This window comes from Corvus cornix, chromosome 3, assembly GCF_000738735.6.
Source record: "Corvus cornix cornix isolate S_Up_H32 chromosome 3, ASM73873v5, whole genome shotgun sequence".
Lineage (NCBI taxonomy): Eukaryota > Metazoa > Chordata > Aves > Passeriformes > Corvidae > Corvus > Corvus cornix.
In genome coordinates, this window is record NC_047056.1 from 112,096,427 (window position 1) to 112,117,278 (window position 20,852).

Genomic DNA, 20,852 nt, shown 5'->3' on the forward strand with positions numbered 1-20,852 from the left:
CTGCCCCAGCTGTAGCCTGTCTGACAGTAAAGTAACACTCCTCCTCAAGAAGGAAGACTGCCCTGTTTCCCAGGACATTAAAAGAACAGTATTTGCCATCTCTGATCCCCTTGTACCTCCTCATTTCACCTTTTTACTCCAGACTCACTTCAGTCTCATCCAAAACACTCTGCCCTCCAAGGAGAAAGAGGAGGAAAACCATCCCCAGCCCTCTGCAGGGCATGACATCCATCTCTCCATGAGCATGGCCACCTGAGCTGGTGCCTTCTGCAGCTCTGGAGCAGGGAGCCAGGCCTACAGGAGAAATCCTCCCCCTGTATGGGCTCACTCCCAGTCCTTGTGGCTGGACAGCAACCCAGCACCCACAAGGGAACAGAGCAAGGACAGGGCTCATGCAGTTCACCCCAGCTCTGCCTGCAGCCAGGGATTGCAGGAAGGCTCCCCGGGACCTTACACCCCTGGGCAAGGCTCCTGCAGGGCCTTTAAGGCACAGCCCTGACCCTCTGCTTGCACTGGGGTGCAGAGCTCCCCACCTTCTCACATTCAGCCAAGCATCAACTCGCAACCATTGTAAAAAACAGAGCCTTGAGTCCCCACCCCATTCTCACCCACACCTCCCCAGGGCAGTGAAAGCACCCTCAGCATTCCCCCCAAGCCCCACATTCCTGCATCCAGCTCTCATTCGCTGCTCTCCCCAGGCCCACCCTGCGCATCCATTTGGGGAGCAGGCTGGGCAGCCTTCCCCCCCTACTTCATTGACTCCCTTCTACTCTGCACAGCCCTTCCTCTGCCCCCAACCACCTCCCACAGCACCTCTACCCACCCTCAAGAAGACCTCCTACAGCCAAACCCCTTCCACCCACCTCCTTTTATAGGGGACAAAGATCCTCCCCCCAAATAGCAGGGGAACTCCCCAGTTGGCTGCTGGGGGAGGAATGGGCGGGTTCCAGGTGCTGGCCTCACTCACCCCACCAGTTATACTGGTCTGTAGGAACTGGTTGGACTGGGAAGGAAGCAGGGCATCCTGGGAGGGTGATTGGGTGCTTAAAGGAGGGCTGTGCTCGGCCACCTTCCACTCTGTAGGGGCACAGCCCTTGCTGACAACCTGATTTCGGCTTGAGGGTGTTGTCTCTGAGTCCAGCTGGAAGCATTCAGGCTGAACTAAGTAAAACTCGGTGAGAAGACCAAAAAGCTAAGTCATGACAGTTTTTAAGTGCTCCCAAGGGCTTTTCCCCTCTCTGCTGTGTTAGGGGTGTTACCAGTGCTGGGGCTTTTCCGCATTTGTATTAAAATCGTAGTCACAGACTGGTTTGGGTTGGAAGGGACCTTAGAGGTCATCTAGTTCCACCTCCCTGCCATGGACAGGGACACCTTCTACTATCCCAGGTTGCTTCAAGCCCTGTCCAGCCTGGCTTTGAGTTGCATCACTGCTGGGTCTGTCACCTCTGAGTTTGTCATCCTGTATTGGCCATCCCAAATCCTACATAAAGGAAGGGGCTCTGTAGGCTCTGGGGCTTGGTGACGACATTCAGTCTCCTGCACTGACTCATTGTGTGGGAATCCCCAGGTCTAGGCAATTAATTTACCAAAGATTTTAGCTCTCGTTAATTATCTAATATTTATTATATAAGACATTTATGTAGGACAAGGAGTAATGGTACAAGTTGAAAGAGGGGAAATTTAGGTTAGATATTGGGAATAAATTATTAACTTTGAGGGTGAGGAGGCCCTGGCACTGGTTGCCCAGGGTGGCTGTGGCTGCCCCATCCCTGGAAGTGTCAAAGGCCAGGTTGGATAAGGCCTTGAGCAACCTGGCTTAGTGGAAGGTGTGCCTGCCCATGGCAGGGTGTTGAATGAGATGAGCTTTAAAGTCTCTTCCAACCCCTTAACGTTCCATGATTTGTAAAAACATTTCCACCATGAGGGGGGGCAGACACTGGAACAGGAACCCAGAGAGGTGGTGGGATTCCATCCTTGAGTGTATTCAAAACTTGACTGAACAGGGCTCTGAGAAACCTGATTTTGTCCCTTTTGACTTAAAATTACTCTGTAATTCTTTCATTGTGAGCTCCCTGGGACAGGACCCACTGCACCATTTCTTCTCCAGGTGCATTTCATATATTTTCAATATTTCATCATTTAGCCCCAGCCCTCTCCAAGAAGCCCACGAGGGTAGACAGAGTCAGGCAGAAACCTTCTGGTTTTATTATCATTGTTTTATTTCCATTAGTTCTAAAGGTGTAGAAGTTACGTGGATTGGTAGCCATACTACTTCATAATAGATATTTTTTTACATCTTTAAATAATTACAGCTTGTTCAGTTGGTTGGTTTCCCTCTCCCCCTTACAAATAAGTGTCTGTTTCCATGAGACCTTCCCAGATGACCTGGGAAGCTTCAAACTTTATATATGGGGAGAAGAAAAAAAAAAAAAGGCAAAACAAAACACCACCCCTGACATAGTCACAGCTTCAGTGTTACATTGAGAGTTGTTGATTGGTTTTAAAGCTCCCTTGCAATATTCCTGAGCTCCTCCTGATTGCACTCTCTCCATCCAAGCCCGTAAGATTGCAAGTGATCTGTGGATCTTGTCTGATCAGTTTACAAAGAATAGCTGAAGTGAATCAAGACATTGCACTTCCACAAGGAGCAAAGACATTTAGAAGTGGTTAAATGACCTTTCTTGGCTCCCTGTCCTGGTTCTCATATGCCCATCTCCTTTTGGTGGCCACTGAGCCAGTGACAAGGTGTGGTCTGACACAACCAAACCTCGTGTTGCAAACCCTTCAGCATCCAAATTTTCATGATTAGGGATGATCTTGAGGGGAACAAATCCCACAAATGCGTTTTCATACGTGCTGAGGTGTTTTGCAGGAGTGGGCCCTTCCCTCCTTCTCAGGGAAGGATTAATTCTCGGTCCTGTATTTGTGTAGGACCTGGTATGGATCTTGCTGGCTTCTCCAGCAATAAAAGCAATTACGAAGCTAATAATTACTTTGCCTTAATGGGTCTCTAATAATTGTATCTAATTCATTACCAAAGCAGGTTCTAACTGCCTCCCCCATCACGGGGGAACTTTTTTGTAAGTGGCCCCTCGTGCTAGAAGGAGCTGAGTGTCCTGCAAGTGGTGGCACTTTAATCCTCTTGTCCTGTGAGTATCCCTTTGTCTGTCACTTCTGGAGTTTGCCATCCTGCATTGGCCACTCCAGCCCCTACCTGCAAGATTGGCTCTGAGTGATTCCTGGGCTTGGAGACCATGTTCAGCCTCCCACAATGACTCATTACATGGGAATCCCCCAGTCTGAGCAATTAATTTGCCAGTGATTCTTGGAAAAAATCCCAGCATGAGGGTGGTCAAACACTGGAACAGGAAACCAGAGAGGTGATGGGATTTCCATTCTTAGGAATATTCAAAAGTTGCCTGAATAGGGCCCTGGGAAACCTGATCTCATCCCTTCTGATTTGAATTATTCTGTTATTTGATCATTAGAAGCTCTGAAGAAGGGGACCCATCAATTATGGTGTGTTTGTACCCCACCTGAAATGGTGATGCTGCATCTGAGGTCAGTCTCTCACCATCTTGGTGTCAGCATTGGCCTGAAAAAGACGAATTCCCCTGGGCCAACAACAGCTCTACAACAGTTTTGGGTGATTGAAAAGAACCACAGGACCTGGTGTATCCAAACTTCTGGTGCAAAAGCAGGGACAAAAGAGCTAATTTCTACCCCTAAAGAGTTGTCCTCTACCCCTAAAGCTGTCCTCGTGGCCCCCAAAGCTTCACCTTTTGAAAGCAGACTTCTTGTTCTGTTAGCAGGGACTTGTAAATGCTCCTCACTCTGTTTCAAGAATTGTTTTTCGGGCTTCGAGGAAGGCTAAAAACCAGTTTATAAATCTCTACCCAGTGGGCATAAGGCAGACTTATGTTCTGCAGGGATTTTTCCCTCTGGCATTACAAGCAGAGCCCTTTCTGGCATCTCTGAGTGGGTTTTAAGGGTGGGAGAAAAATTCCACTGGGGAATTTGGCTTTGAGGGAAGGAGGAGGAACACAGCAACAAGGGAAGGTGGACAGAACCACTGTGAGCCTCCAGATGGAAAGAGAAATGGGAGGTGTTGTTGGTCTGGACTTTAGCTCCTCTCTAGGAGGCTCTACTCCCTCTTGGGCTTTCCAGGGTAGTTGTGGATATCTCAAAAGTTGGCATGAGCCAAGGGGGATTTTGTGGTGCAGGTTGCTGTGTTATGGCCAGGAATTCACAGCCAGATCCCAGGAGAGCTCTACTGCCATTTACAAAGGGATTTACTTGAAGGGAGAGTTTGGGTAAAGATCTTCCTGCCAATGGAGAAACACCTTTGTGTTTTCACCTCAAATTCATATTTTTCAGTGTTATTTCTGGCCTCTTCTCTGAAGCCTAGCAGGTCTGAACAGAATCACAGAATTTTATTTATTCATGTTTCATTAATGTCTTTCCTTCACCTGTAATTAGCACTAATGAGGCTGCATAAACACTGCATTAGCTCTGCAAGACAGAGTGGGAACTGGTGCAGACACCATCCAGCCGTTCCCATGGCATCATTGCCATGGTGTTTTTCTCTAGGGAGTGTGGAGGCTCTATCACCCCTCCAAAACCCTGCAAATCTGAGCTATGGAGAGAACGGGAAATGGGAGAGGGTCCAGGACTCTCCAGTCATGACCAGTCCAGTTGAATCCTTCTCCTTAGAGAAGCTTTTACACCACCAGGAGGGAAAGGCTGAGTTCAGACAAAGACAACACAATGCCATTCTTTTGCCTCAAACCTGTCCATGGCTCTTCTCTTCACCAAGCCATGTGCCTTAGTGTTTGTGTGGAAAAACACTCCTTGTGGGAATGTTGAAAAGTAGGAGACAGAGGGTGGCGCATTTGGGAGGGATGCACAATCCCCCTTAGAGATTTTTCACTTGATAGTTCACTACTCGAGTTCTGGATGTGGGGAGGAAAAGAGAGGAGCTGGGAAGGCAAGAAGGGTCACAGAGCTTGGGAGCAGACAGAAACAAGAGTGAAGAATCTTGAGGGATGAGGTCTCCCAGAAATTCTCTGCGTGGACAGGCAAAGCTGTCCTTCCTTGGAAATGTTGATGCAAACGTCATGGGAAGCATCTGGTGAAGCACTTGGACTGCCCAGGGGAGCTGTGGCGTCTGCAGTGATGGAGTTTGAGTTTGTTAAGCCAGAGACAGAGCAGTCAGGGCTGGATTAGGCAGGACTGATCCCAGCGGGCTCTTAGCATCTCTTCCAGCTCCATTTGCCAGGATTCCCCGGTAGCTGAGAGCCTTATGGGCAAGCAAACAGATGAGTCTTGTTTAATGGAGTTGTGCTTCTCTTGCAGGCAAGCAAGTCTGTGCACATGCTTGGTAAAGAAAACAGCCCCTGCCACGTCTAGTAGGGGCTGAAGCCACTGCTTGTTGCAAAAAGTGAAATCCTAAAGGATTAGATGTGGGAAATGGTCACAAGCCAGCTGTTAGGGGGACAGTGGGCACTCACAGTACAGCCAAAAATAAGTGACAGTCAGATTTCATCAGTGGCATCCAAACCAACATGAAAATAGGCAAAATAATTAAATTATCTGTCTGAAAAGCAATGGCACAGCAGTGTTAGAAGAGCATCTTTCACTTGCTGTGCTCTTGAATTATCTCTAAGCCTGGCTTGTCACTATCCATCAGTGAAGAGCCCAGCCATTTCCTCCAGGATTTGATGACCAGCATGGGTCTCATCTACTTTCTTCCAGAAGGTTCCTTCTTCCAAAATCCCTCTTTGACTTTGGACAGACCTACTCCAGGCTTAGCCAACAACCTTTTGGAAACACAGTCCCACAATTTCGTAGTGATAAATAGGAAAGGAGTTACTATTAAATACGGACATTCATGAGCTTTCCAGACCATCTAGGAAAAGAAGACAATGCTCTACATGTGTGAGCTGAGGAGGAAGGGGGATGTCTCTTTTTTCTCTGCCCTACATCATATCAAATCCACTAAAGCCACTAAAGAATCTCTAGTGAAGTCTGTTCAGCAAACTGTGCTGGAACTGGCTCTGTTTGGTGGAAGATCACTGAATTTGGCTCATGAGAAGACGGTGGCATTTTCTTCTGTTCAGAAAAAGAATGGGTGGCAACAGAAGAAGTGTCCCTGCTCCACCATTGTCTGAGTCTTAAATGCCAGATATTGTTAAATAAAACTCAAGAACTGTGTCCATCTCTGTGTTTCTGGCTGTTTCGTAGTAAGTGGTGACAATCAGAGAGGCTCATTTAAAGTGGGGAAAAAAGGCTTCAAATCCTTGAGTTACTTTGAGATTTGAGTCTTCTCTGTTCATTTCATGAGAGCTCCCCTACACCTCGGATAAGTTCTCTGTACCTCTCTGGTGGAACATCTCACAAGGGGAGAGAAGGCAGGAGAGCAGGGGAGGTGGGAGACAACAATGACTTGATGATTACGTGGCATCTTCTTCATCTCTCGAGCGGATCAGCCTGGAGTTCATAGGGAAAGGGCCAGGTTATGCAGTTATGATGTCCCCGTGGTTCTCAGCCAGCACCAGGCTGTTCCAGGAGTCCTGTTTGGAGCTGGTTTGGGGAGACTGGCTCATGGCTGACTGGTAAGCCTGCGGGGAAAGCTTCAGAGCTGAGATCGCAGGGTGGATGGATGATCCATGTCCAGACATGGCAGAGACTGAGAATGCCTATGGAAAAAGGAGAATGCTGTGAAAAAAGCTTCAAACCTTAGAGGACCGTGTGAATCCCTTTTGTGTGAGCTGGTGCTGTCGTAAAAATGTGTCTGGATTTGGTGCAGGGCTGGAGATTGCAGCCGACATGGGATACTTTGAGCAGGTTCTTTCCTGCTCTCTGCTTTTCCTTCTAATTCTAGAAACACAATGATTTGGGTTTGAAGAGGCCTTAAAGATCATCTTGTTCCAACTCCCTGCCATGGGCAGGGACGCCTTCCACTATCCCAGGCTGCTCCAAGCCCCGTCCAACCTGGCCTTGGACACTTCCAGGGATCCAGGGGCAGCCACAGCTTCTCTGGGCAACCTGTGCCAGGGCCTCCCCACCCTCACCAGGAAGAATTTCTTCCTAATATCCAATCTAAAGGATATTGTCAGTTTGAAGCCATTCTTTGTCAGTTTGAAGCCATTCCCCTTTGTCCTATCACTCCAGGCCCTTGCAAATAGTTTCTCTCCATCTTTCCTGCAGCCTCCCTTCAGGTGCTTATCTTTAAGTACCTAATTAAGGTTTTGAGGATGTTCTCCCCATGTCTTCCATCCTATTTCCCATTTTTTTTCCTCTGCCAGCACCTCCTCTCCGTACCTGAGAAACGGGGCTGGGGTGCCCATAGTGAGATGAGAGCCCGGGTTCTGTTTTGATGGGGCGCATTTCCTCGGTGGTCGTGGTGCTGCTGCTGCTGCTGCTGGTGGAGCTGGTGGTTGGGGTAAGACTCTCGCTGCTGGATGGGCCTGGACGAAACCAGAGGGTAAAACAGGCTCTTTCCAAAGAGCTTTCAGCACAGAGCTCTGCCCACCCACCCAGATGCTAGCGTGGTAAAAATAAATTTTAAAATAGTTGGAAGGATATTCAGGTATTTAGGCATCCCCCATTTTTTTGAAAACTGGCCTGTTTTGTCACTGGGTCTCTGACTTGCAGGGCACTGTGGTCAAAAACACAAGTGCACACACAAATACACATCATAAAATAAATTCCTCCATTCAACACTTACCTGCTTGTGCCTTTGTTTTGTTAAGGTTCTTAGGCTTGCGTTTCCTCGTCTGAATTCCCTCTTTTCTCATGGCTAAAGGCCTTGGGACCTGTGGATACAAATAGAAAAGCACATTGGTTTCTGAATGTCCTTAAGGTCATCTAAGAGAACATGATTCCAGTTCTAACTTGTGGTCGAGCTGGTTTAATTGAAAGCAACATCAAGACGGAGCCCAAATTCCCTGGTCAAGAGAGATTCAAGACATGCATCCAAATGGGAATAGGAAGAAAGTTCACACCATGGTTCTGAGTGTTTTAGGGCCAGAAGGGAAGACCAGCTCATCTGATTGACTTTCCTGTTTAACTCAGACCAGAAACATCTGTCTGGCTTATACCTGCTTTTTTGAAAGGCACCAAACCTATGTGGGATGACCTCCCGTAGGAGCTCATCCCACGGAGGGGGTCAGAAAGACACTGGGATTTCTAGGAAGAATTTTTTGGTTAGGTGAGACTTCCCCTGATCCACCATAACTTCCAGTTTTGACCTGACCCTGCTGAATATTCTGTCATCTCCTCTCAAGCACTGGACATCACTGAGAGCATCTTTAGTCAGACACAAACTGTTCAAGCAAGAAATGCAAAATGTAAAGCAATTATTTATTGCCTCATAGGGGTTGGGTTTTTTCCTTATCTATATATGGAATATAAAAACCCTAGGAGCAGCAATCACAGAACCAGGAATGGTTTGGGTTGGAAGGGACCTTAAAGATCATTTAGTTCTAACCCTTCTGCCATGGGCAGGGATGCCAGTGCCATGAGGAACAGAACAGGGGGCTGCCACTGAGCAATCACCAGGGTGTTGAGGGCTTCTGTCTCTGCCATGGGGGTGGCCCCATTGCCGCTGAGTGATGGGAGAAAAGCTGGAGATTTACATCCTGAATTCCTGCCATGCCTTGGACACCAGCAGGACTCTTCTAGATATATCAGGTGTGATATCAATACATGAAGCTACCACTGGCAGGAAGAGACTATCTGGACACCTGTACAAGAAAAGTGACCCATCAGTCCCTGACAAGTCTACAGCCAAGCCTTAGCTGGGATCTGACAGCTCATGTGAAGGAGCTCAGCCCTTCCTTGTGCTTCTGACTTCCCTTTTTAACTAAAGTGCCTGCATTTATGTGGAAAGAATCTGGGCCTGGTTTTGTTAGGTTTTAAGACTTATTTGCAAAGGGGACCTAATTAGTAAGTGAGAAATACCCAGTGTGCACCCCCCCTTGCAGGTATAAACATGATGTAACCTTGAGGGGGACTAAACCAAAGGGACAGCAGGAAAACCAGCTCCAGGAGAGCACAGAGGTGTGCAAAGAACCCAGCCCCCAGCCTGGTGCCACCTTCCCACAGCAAGGATTTACCCCGTGGAGCTTCATGTAGAGTCCGCAGGCGTTGCAGACGGGCTCTCCCTCAGCGTTCCTGCGCCAGAGCGTGGTGGTCGTCGTGTGGCAGTTGGCACAGGAGAGGCCGACGCGGCGGGACGCTGACTGTGGGGACAGCGGAGCAAGGAAACATGTCAGCCCTGCAGTGCCCTCACCAGCAGCGCTCCAGATTCCAACCAGCTTGCTCCAGCACGCCTCAGGGTACCCCCTCTGCTCTTGCCTCTCTTTTCGCCCCTTTGCAGTTGTCCAACTACCTCTTTCTGCCCCTCTTGTCCTTTCCACAGCCTCCAGGAGGTCCCAGGTGTCCTGAGGCATCTCAGATGGTGCCAGAGACATGAAATAGAATCATTAAGGTTGGGAAGGATGTCCAAGATCACCCAATCCAACCTGAGACCGATCCCCACCTTGTCAACCAGACCAGAGCAGTGAGTGTCACATCCACCTTTGGACACCTTTGGAGATGGGGATTCCACCACCTCCCCAGGCAGCCAATTCCAATGCGTGACCACCTAAATTCTTCTTGATGTCTGACCTGAACCTCCCCAGGCACAGCTTGAGGCCATTTCCTCTTGTCCTGTCCCTTGTTCCCTGGGAGCAGTGTCCAACCCCCCCCGGCTGAACCTTATGTCAGGGAGTTGTGGAGCATGAGAAGGTGCCCCCTGAGCCTCCTTCTCCAGAATCCCACATCACCTGAACAGGTCCACAGATCTCCAGCAGGTCTGGTGACAGCTTAGAGACCCCCCTGCACGTGTACACGCCTACACTAAGGTATCTGGATCTCAGACCATCCTGACTTTTCCAGCTCCCAAGCCCTTCACCTTCCTGGCTATCCCAAGAAAATGTTACCAATGCCATAAATGTTACATGTTCCTTTGTGATATGTTGCTCAAGGAGCTTGAGGGGAAGATAAAAAAAAAAGAAGAACCACCTTCCGGCAGCATTTTCCTCCTCTTGATAAAGAGGGATAATTAATAGGAATTCTCACTAATGAATTAGTATAGGGAGCAGACCCGAAGTTCCCTTTCTGGGTGAACTTGTTTAGTCAGGCTCAGAAGGCCAGAGGAGAAAGCAATGGGCTTGAAGCCATGTAGAATACAAGCTTTGATCTTGGAAGCAGAGTGGGAGGTGGAGGAAGAAAAAGCCACGTGCTCCACACCTGCCTGACTCTTCCCATCATCCTTCAAAGCTCAGGCTTTAGAGGCCGGTAAATGAGAGAGGGAAGGTCCTGGGTGCCGGGGTGAGATCCTGCCGGGATCAGGCGGTGTCCGGAGAGGCGTTTCACAAGAGGGCGCTGGGTGCCCGTGGCTGCTGGCAGCGCTCCGGCTGCTTTTGGCACTCGCTGTGTTCGGGCACAGACAGGGCTGAGCGATGCAAAGGGCAGGGCAGGGTGGGGATGGAGCCTCGTGGGAAGCAAGGAGTGCGGAAACCTGGCTCTCGGGGGTGGCTTGGTGGCTGCTTTTAGCTTGGGTTCACGGTCGTGGAACGTTATGGAATCGTAGAATGTTGTAGAATCGTAGAATTTTAAGATGTTAGAAGGGACCTTCGAGCTCATCTAGTCCCAACCACCTTCACTAGCCCAGGTTGCTCAAGGCCTTATCCAGCCTGGCCTTGGGCACTTCCAGGGATCCAGGGGCAGCCACAGCTTCTCTGGGCAACCTGTGCCAGGGCCTCCCCACCCTCACAGGGAAGAATTCCTTCCCAATATCCCATCTAACCTTGCCCTCTGTCAGTTTGAAACCATTCCCCCTCATCCTGTCACTCTTGGAAATAGTCTCCTCATCTTTCCTGTAGGCTTCCTTCAGGAAAGCTGCAATTAGGTCAACCCAAAGCCTTCTCTTTTCCAGGCTGAACAATCCTGTTCCTGTCCCCCAGGTTCCTTGTGCATACCCCACCCTGACCCCACAGGTTTTCGGATGCCCTGACCTGACCTGACCTGCAGTGGGGGCTTCACCTCACCCAATGGATCTGGGAGAAGAGTATCCAAAAAAGGTATCCAGAAGAGTCACCATGAAGTGAGGGGGTCACCCAGCAGTGACCAGGGACCCCTGTGGGTAAGAGAAGATGTACTGGTACTGTCCTGGAACTGGGGAGAGTTGCCATTCCTCCTGAAATGCCTGCAGGATACTAAAGCAAAGACTGGCTTTTGCTGAACCAGCACCACAAATCCCAAAATCACCCTGTGTCCGTCAGCCCCTTCCACTGCCTGGCTGAGCGTCTGGAGGACTGCTCTGGGCAGTACAAGGTCTTGGAGTGTCCCAAGCATGAGAAAATCTGTCTTGTTTTGAAAATCTGGATCTCAGCTGGGCAGATGGAGTTGAAGCACCCCTGGCATCTCCAGCTGGCCGAGGTCTCTTTGCCTCCTCCTCACCTCAGGTGTGTTTTCTTGACTTACCAGCCTCCTCTGGGGTTTGAACAGGGGCCGGTTGATGCCGTTCATCTTGTGGTAGAGCCCACAGGCGTTGCAGAGGTAGTGCCCCGTGCCGTCCCTCCTCCACAGCGGGGTGGACATGGCCCCACAGTTGACACATTCTCGCCCCTCGGAATAATCGTCAAAAAATTCTGCTGCCAGGATGGGAGAGAAGGGAAGAGACTCAGTTAGTTAGGTGGCCGTACATTTAATTGCTGCTCTGGTTCTCAGTTTAGCCCAGAAGGGACATTTCAAGAAATCACATTCAGATTTTATAGGTTGCAAGAAACAGCTCTTCCTTCCCCAAGCAAGCCCCCAGGGATTATTGGGAAAAGCGACTCCTTTCCCTGCCATGGCTGCAGGACTTCTGTGGCAGCAGGGACACAGATACCAGGATACAGAAAGAGAAACCACCCCTTGTGCTCTGACATTATCCAATTTTTGAGATTGACCATGGCCAGGGCAAGCAGATTGGGGCAGGCGAACAGCCCTGTTTACAATGAGGGCAGATTCCTGAGATCACGGATAAACGCAAACCCCACACAGGAGAACTGCCCAGAGATCAGGCAGCTGCATCTCAGCTGGGCAGGGAAAACCATTCCATGTGCCCTGCTCACCATGGGAATGCTCCTCACCCAGCCCCTCTGCTGGGGGAATGGCTGCAAAGAGCCAAGGGAGAGGAGGTTTGTGTGCCTTCACCCCATTCTCTGCACGGGAAACATCTCCTGATTACAGGAATCCACATCTAAAGTGTGAAGGTTCCCTGCCCATGGAAGAGGGTTCAAACGGATGGTCTTTAAGGTCCCTTGCATCCCAAACCATTCCATGGTTCTGGGATTCTAACCCCAGCTCAGGCTGACAGATAACAGGGATTGTTGGGAATTTATGTGTGTCAGAGGCTCAGCTTTTGATGGAAGTCTGCATCGTGCTTGATGCCACACTCCAGGGCTTGCTGCATTCACCCACTGCCTCCCTGGTACCTCCTGCACTGGGGCTCGGCTGCAGCTGGGCTGTGAGGGGGAGGACAATTGGGCATGGAGGGACAGGACAAGGGGCAATGGGTTTAAACTGACAGAGGGCAGGTTTAGATCAGATGTTAGGAAGGAATTCTTCCCTGTGAGGGTGGTGAGGCCCTGGCACAGGGTGCCCAGAGAAGCTGTGGCTGCTCCATCCCTGGGAGTGTCCAAGGCTGGGATGGACGGGGCTTGGAGCAACGTGGGACAGTGGAAGGTGTCTCTGCCCATGGCAGGGGGTTGGAATGAGATGAACTTTAAGGTCTCTTCCAACTCAAACCATTCTGGGATTCTATGAACTGCCCTGGGCTGGGCCAGTCCAGCCCCTCTGGCTGTGGCAGGACCAGGAGGTGCAAAGGTCAGCACAACACAGCTCGACTGCATCATCCTTTGGAAAGACACCGCTCACTCCCTGTTCCATACAAAGCCTTCCAGAAGCCAAGAACTTCACTATATTTTTTGCTTGTCCACCTGCTTTTTACATGAAAACCTCAGCTTCCTGCTCAAAGACAATTGCTCCCCAAGGAGCAAACCAACAAAATTTGGCTTCTTGCTGAGCTGTGCCTCAATCCCATGTGGATTCTCTGATGTCTAGCAAGGGTTATGTTCAGACATGGCCTTATTTTCTCTTTTCCCCAGACTATTTTTGGAAAATCTGCAGGAAACTGCATAACTGTGAAGCAGCCAAAGGACAAAAAATTTAATGAAGTGGCGCCAGTAAACAGAGACAGAGGAAAATGTTCACGTGAGCCTAATTCTCCCTAGAAAATCAGGCTAAAAATGGCAGGAGATTACACCATGTGCCCACGAGGAAATGGTAGAAAGCAGTAATTTATTGTACCCAAGCAGCTCTGGAGCCAGAAAAGCAGGAATCCAGTATCTTCCCGGCAGTTTAGGAAAATCTCATTACCCTGGAGAAATTCTGGTGGTTTTGAAAAGAAGGGAATCCCTCCAGGCAATTTTTGTCCACGTGGATTCAGTGATACCATAACCCTCACTTTCCCCCTTAAAATGACAATTGAGTCACAGCCAAAAACTTCCTTTGAAAAGAGAAGGGATTGGAACAGCTGGTCAGGAAAGAACTCGTTTCCTTGAAAAATCTCAAGAAAGGAAAACATTTCACTGGGGTTTTTTTCATCTTAGAAGTTGTTGAGGTTTTTGATTATAATTTTCCAAAGAAAAAGCCCAAGTATTTTCACAGTAATTTTTGTCCTGTAAAAAATCCCTTCTTCTTCGAAAATAATTCAGTACAGAGTTGTGGACATAATCCAGGGAGAATTTAGCAGAGCAGAGGTAATCAAAATGTAAAAGTTAAAGCTTGAGTGATTTGAGTTGTGCCTGTGACTAATTACAAAATACAATCTTTCTTGGAGGTTTTTCCACCAGGAAACCAAAATATAAAAGTTTTTGATCAAAGACAAAGGAGAAAATTCCTAACAGTCCCTCGGAAATGTTAAGACTTGGACTAGCTCTTGAATAAGAAGGTCCCTCAAAAAAATGTCAGGTATGGATATATTTTTGGTTTTAGAAGAATGTAAGTCTCCTATTTTCTGGCAATAAATAATTTGTTGTCAAATGCTGATTGTTATTTCCCAAGAGTGGGACACTCAGCTCCAGTGCCCACAATATTTAAAGTGTTGGTTTCTCATCAACATCCAAAAGATAAGCGCAAACCTGTCTTGAGACCTGCTCTCCTTTTCCATCTGCATTTGCCTGATATTCTTCCCTATTTCTTTGGTGCTTTTGGGTTGGGTTTTGGGTTTTTTCCCAGTTTCCGTGGGATTCGGACTGGAGCGTCTTTCTTGAGGGACTTTCACAGAATCACAGAATGATTTGGGTCGAAAGAGACCTCAAAGCCCATCTCATTCCAACCCCTTGCCATGGGCAGGGACACCTTAAACTATCCCAGGTTGCTCCAAGCCCCATCCAAACTTTCACTGGTTGAAGTTTCCAAAAGTCCCCTTCTGCTTCCATGGCAATAACATTTGTGAGACTTTCCTCTCTGAGCTGCAGGCAAAGGTGATCCTTGTGGACATTCATAAACAGGAATCATTGGCGTTTGAGAGGGGAAGGGACAGACTTTGTTCCCAGGGGACACCGAGGCCTCACGCAATGGGTGGCTCTCCCTAATTGAGCCCATATCAGATGGGTGTGTCCCCTCTGGGCACCATCCAGTGCTGAGTCAGATGACATCTGAAGAGTGCAACCTCATTAAAACTGTTCCTGCAGCCCTGTCAGTGTAGGGAGAGCTCTTTGACCTCAGGAGATATTGCCTGGAGGAGAAATATCCTCACCTGCTTCAAAGAATGCTTTGGGATGGCACAGGAGGTGTCTTGGACACTGCTGGATGTTGGCATAGAGGTGATGATAGAGGCTTGGGGCATGTCATTTATTGCACAAAGGGTGTTTGGGCCCTAAGAAAGTGGGAAACAAGGGATTGGATTTCTTTCTAGAAGAAATTATATTTTTATAATTATTATTTTGTATATATATATCTATATATGTAATTTCACAGCATCACTAAACTCCAGGATGAAGTTGCCGAGGGGAGCTTTCTGAGCTGTCCTTCTGTCCACACATCCCCCCCGCTCTCAAAAACCCTGAAGATCTGCAAAATAATGAGAAAGTATCACCTGAAGACCTGCAGCCTGTGCAGTTTGATGTGGGTGGGTGTCCAGGACCCAGGAAACCTGGATGTTCCCAGGGCTCAGAGCCCACAGGAGCCGGGATCCACCATCAGGCTGAGCTATATTGGGCATGGAGGCCACCGGGCTTCAAGTGCACTAATTGTTTAATTTGTCACTGTTATTAATAATGGGGATTAAGGAGACTCCCCAGGAAAAAGCAGCAAAGTGTTTTCTTGGCTTCTGGCTCGGGGCTGAAGCTCTAAATCCTGGCATTATGAGATCCCCTGACACTTATTCCTTGTACTTTGCAGCCGGGAAAGGAAACGTTTATTCAGGCAGCAAATGGCCCGAGCGGCTCCCAGAGGGCCCTGAACAATGAGGGGGGAAGGAAAGGCTCCCCCAGTCGCACTCAGGGCAATGATTTCCGTTCTGTGGCACAGGAGCCGCTGCCTGATAATGGAGATTTATGGGTCCATCCGGTGACCTCTGTAATGGCCTTTCTGCTGGAAAGATTTACTCCCTCTCCTGAAGCCAGGTACAGCCAGCACTGGGACAGGGTTGAGGGAAGGATTTGCTGATCAGGCTGAGAAGGACATCAGCCTATGGCTGGGGGAGCCTCCTGTGTGCTGAGTGGCCTCATCTTCCTCTTTGAATGTTCAGCTTCCCCACGTGCCTTTGCCGAGCCCTTATCTTCTATCTTGGGATCATTCGGTCCTTTTTATGGCCTGGGTCCCTGGTGTTGACTAATCCTGATGGCCTTCTACTTAATTCTTCATAAAACCCTGCCTTTAGTCAATGAAGGAGCTTCTCACTTGAAAGCAGGTCATGAAAACTCAGTGAATGACCAGTGGAGAGGATGGATTATGTTCCATCCCCATCCTGGTCATCATCAGCTTGCTGTGTAAAACGAGATTTTTCCCCTCACATCTACTGTTTATGAGCACTGCAAGGTCCCCAGGGCAGGAAATGTCACTTGTGTGTTGCACAACAGCCTCCTAATCTTGGGTGAGGCCTTGAGCACACTCATGTCAGAAACACTTTCCACAATGGGACATCCAGTCCCCAGGGAGCCAGGAGTGACTCCTAAGCGGGCATGGGGGTCTGGTAGGGAAAAAAGAATTCTTGGATGTGGCCTTTTGTGACACTTGGTCATTGGGAGGAGTCCTTCACATCCACTGACATCGGCCTGTATGGGCACTGCTGGGATCAAGAGGAAAGCAGACCGGAGCCCCCCCCAGCCAGCCCACATCTCCAGCACCTCTGGCTCACCAAAAGTCTGAGGAATTTTGCCTTCCCAAACAGGAGAACCAGACACCCACTTGCAACTCTACCCAAGGCTTGAGCCTGGAGAGTGGCTTGAAGTGACTTCTTCCCACCATCTCTGCAAACCCCAACTCTGCCAGCCTGGCACTAGCTCTATTCCTAGGTCCAGACCTTTGGGCTTTTCTTTATCAACCCATCCCTGGAAGTGTCCAGTGCCAGGTTGGACAGGGCTTGGAACAACCTGGTCTGGTGGGAGGTGTCCCTGCCTATGGCAGGGTGTTGGAATGGGCTGATCCCTAAAGTCCCTTCCAACCTAAATCATTCTGGGATTCTGTGATTAAATCTGTTCACATTGGAGAGATCATCTTGAATGCATAAACCTCACAGGTCAGGACACTAAGGAGTGATAACAGAAAAAGGAAATATTTTGAATCCTTCAGTTCACAGCCAGCATCCAATTTATAAATTTCTCTTCCCAAGCCAGCCCATGGAAGGGGACAAAGAGCCCTCCCTACCCTGGTTTGGGTCAGACCCTCCTGCATGAGAAACAACCAGGCTGTCTTCTACGTCCCTCCGGCCCCCTCCTGCCTTCACCCTCTCTGGATGGAAAGAGACTTCCATTAATACAGCACTGGAGTTTTGTTTACAGCTGGAGAGATATTTGATATCAACAGTTCCCCCTGCAGAAGTATCTTCTCAACCCAATGAAGCAACTCAGCAAAGGAGAAACTGTCCTTCAAACACAGCCAGGCCACTTACAGGCTCTAAACAGAGCCTGAGAGCAGTTTTCCCAGCAGAGAAGCAGTTTCCTAAAACAATTTGTTATGGTAAGAGGTGAGAGCCACGATCCTGTGTATACACAAATCCCAAATGGACTCTCAGGGGCACTCACAGCTGAGGCGAAGGACGTGGACACCCTGGAATCCCACCCAGGACACCCTCACCTTCTGCTCCAATGGACAGCCACAACAGCATGGTAGGGGAAACAGGGTTTGCCATTCTCAGCCGCTTTGTCCCAAATCCCAAAATTGTTTCCATTAAAAAGGGGCAGTTTGGAAATCCTTCCTACTCTTCAAGCCTTTTGGGGTCCTTTTAACCAGCATTTTGCTGGAGCTAGAGGAGCTCAAAGTCACATCTTCTATTTCTTTGGAATGGGTTGAGGTGTTCCCATGAATTGCATGATTCCAGAAGCCAGAGTTTCAAGGGGAAAAACCCATCAAAAGATGGGTCAGATCACAGCAGTTAAAAGTGCTGGTTGGTCCGGGACTGTGGCAGAGAAGGACTGAACTGGAAAGGAAGGTGGCAGCAAAAAAAAAAGAGGGGAGATGAAAGAGGAATGGGAAGGGAGTGACTGCTAATTTAAAAATCCCAAATTTATGCTTGGGGGAGCTCTGTAGTCAAAGGAAAGCTGTCAGTGAGCCTTTCCTTTGTCCGTGGGGATTTCACCAGCTTAGCACACAGGCTGGGATCAGAAAGTGAGGATGGAGCTAAAGGATCCAAGGGTGTTTCTGTAAAACCAGGTTTTGCTCACTGGCTTTTCCCGCTCTGCTCCCTCTTCTCTTCCTGTTTCCTCTCTGACAGAATCTGGGGGGAAATTCACCCAGGGTCCCACTCTTTAAGAGACAAATGGGATCTAAACACAGCGAGAGTGGGACAGTGCCTGTCTAAGCAGTGCCCATCACTGGGCTGGGTGCTGTGGGAATGTGGCTCCCTGCTCTCCCCTGGTCTGGACTAACAGAAAGAATCACCGGTGTGATTGAGGATCTGCAGGAAGTGGGGAAGCAGGCAAATTCCCCACACTTAGCCAGAAACACGGTTTCAAGCAAAAAGCATCATTGTGCAGCCTCACAGAAATGGCTTGATGCTGTTCCAGAAGGTTTTAGGGTTTATCTGACACATCTATGGTGCAGAAGATGGCTGTGTACCCGTTTGGCTGCCTGGACCAAACAGTTTTCCCTCTGAAAACATAAAGACTCCACTTATTGCTGAGGAAACATTCACCCTACAATCTGGCTTTCCAGAAGGCGAAGAAATCCGTTTTTCCCCGGCTTCGCGAAACATCACGGCGAGACTGTTCCCGTGCAACCCTTCCCAGGCCAAATGTTTCATGTCAAGGCAAAGGGAACACTGTGTCCCTCCCCTGCAGCACTCCCTGCTCTGCCTGCAGCACGCCAAGGTCTGTGGTGCACACCATTGCCAGCAGCCAGGAATACTCCTTTCCTTCGGGGATGTTTTCTGCGCTTTGAAGGACGGTGGAGGTGGAAGCAGCCAAAGGACCAGCTGAGATCATGTGCAAGAGGGCCATGATGGAAAGGCTGGGCAAATTCTGGGCCTGGCTTTGAGTTCAGGCTTGGCTCTGCAATAGGATGCCCTTGAGCAAGGCTTTGCAGCTCATGGTGACACTGTCCTTTCCCTGTGACAAGGGGTGACACCGGAGGGGCGCAAGAGGACAACTTTCAAAGGCCACAGGCACAGATGTGGAGACAAGAAATGGATGGAAGAACGATGGGTGGAAACAAGCTGGATTCCTCTAATTCAGAGCTAAACAGTGTTTTGGGAAGGGGCAGGAGCTGGAAAAGCCCTGACAGCTCTCCAGCGTACCAAACCCACCAGACCCCAAACCATCCAGCCCCGTGGTTGTCCCAGAGCTGAGTGGAGAGACAATCCACACACACACTGAAGGACCATGTCCCACATCCCAAAGGTGCACAGCCTGCTCTGCAGGAGACAGGAATGCAGACATCCCTGAGGATCTTCTGGTGGGAGCCTCTTGGCCACCTCTTTGAGAGCGACCTGGTGTCCAGCAGCAGCTTCTGCTGACTGTCAAGTTGTGCCTGAGTGAACTCCCACCCACCAAGGTGACCTCCCCTTCCTTACTCCTCCTTGCAGTTCTTACACTTGTAAATATCCGAGGCTCCTCTGATAAACAGGAGATTCCTCCGCTTATCGACTGTCCAAATATTTTTTAACACATCTCAGATTAGCATGGTGAGCCCAGGGAATGGGCAAGATGGGGTCAGCCACAGTCTGGGGTCTGCTTGGCAGGAGGCACCTGGAAATGGTCTTTCTCTCTTTTGACAAAGGAAAAGGAGCCATGGCCTTGCCCTCCTTGAAATCTGGCCCATCTCCAAGTGGATGTGCCCATCAAGAGACTCTTCTTTGGTGGCCTCAGGGAAGGGAGAGTGGGGAAAAATGTAGAGGAATGGGAAAGCTTGGGATTTAGAGTGCCACGATCCCTCCTGGCAGCTGTTTCTGAGTTGGGAACAGGTCATGAGCAGCTGTTCCTGGTGTCCCCACAGGGGACTACAATCAGGTGTGCTGTGGAGTCCTGCCAAGCCACTGCTCCATGGCTGAGCCATGGGAATTGGCCTTATGGCTACGGGGTAACTGGTGAACCCGGGCCAGTTACTGGGTAGGTGGTGAAGCCTGACCCTGAGCCCAGCCAGCAGTGTCTGGCCATGTTCAGATATTCTGGGACTCCAATCTAGAATGTTTGCACCCAAACTGCCCAGGAGCTGCCTGAGGAGATGCTGGGCTCAGGCTGAGATGGTCTGAGGTTGGACCATGCCAGGGGCTAACAATTGTCACATAATCACAGAATATCCTGGGCTGGAAGGGATCCGCAAGGATCATTGAGTCCAACTCCTGCCTCTGCACAGGACACCCCAAGATGATTCTTCACCAATGATTGAAGAGCATGATCTGTTGGGTTTTCATTAGGATATGGGGGAATGTCCATCCATGGGCATTCCAAAGCCTCATCCACATGCCCTCAGCTATTACTGAGGTGGTTGTCCTGCTAAGGATCTTACAACATGCATTTCCACAATCCTACAACTCCAGAAACTCAAAGTTTGGGGTGGGTTTTTTTCCCAGATCGGAAGGAGAGACATTTATCTGAAGCAAACGAGCAAAATCTTTCTTGTAGGAATACAATCAATTGTATTGTTGTTATCATATTTGTGTGTGTGTTATACATATTTATAAATGTATGTATTTGTATATATACACATAGCATGTCATAGAATCGCAGAATGGTTTGGGTTGGAAAGGATCTTAAAGATCATGTCGTTCCAGCCCCTCTTTCATAGGCAGGGATGCCTGGGATGTCCTTAAGAATGCCGTTGTAGGAATCATCTCCAATCAGTTCTTTCAGGTTTTGATATTAAAATTATTATTTTTATTCTGTGGCTGCATAGAACTTAGCTACATAGAAGGGTGTGTGCATATATATTTCTATATATGTGCACAAATACACACACACGTATTTTTAAAAACTCATTTTATATGTGCAAAATATATATGCTATATTTAAAAAAACCTCACTTTATAAATATAAAACATGTCTACACCATGTGTAGGAATATATGGAATATGTAGGACTGCCCCACATGTCCAATCC

The 20,852-nt window shown here is 48.9% G+C and overlaps 1 protein-coding gene across 2 annotated transcripts in view; it reads right to left on the bottom strand.

Moving 5' to 3' along the window:
- Nucleotides 1-2,182: 2,182 nt before the first annotated feature.
- GATA4 (GATA binding protein 4) overlaps nucleotides 2,183-20,852 on the bottom strand; it is a 28,444-nt gene continuing 9,774 nt past the window's right edge. The window contains exons 2-6 of one of the 2 annotated variants that reach the window (XM_039569443.1): nucleotides 11,533-11,699; nucleotides 9,120-9,245; nucleotides 7,730-7,817; nucleotides 7,324-7,469; nucleotides 2,183-6,698 (exon numbers count right to left, since the gene is read on the bottom strand). In XM_039569443.1, the coding sequence (XP_039425377.1) occupies nucleotides 6,516-6,698; nucleotides 7,324-7,469; nucleotides 7,730-7,817; nucleotides 9,120-9,245; nucleotides 11,533-11,699 (710 nt within the window). In that variant the 3' untranslated portion in view covers nucleotides 2,183-6,515. Of the gene's footprint in view, nucleotides 6,699-7,323; nucleotides 7,470-7,729; nucleotides 7,818-9,119; nucleotides 9,246-11,532; nucleotides 11,703-20,852 lie in introns of both variants that reach the window. The other variant, XM_019293054.3, reaches the window with a different exon arrangement.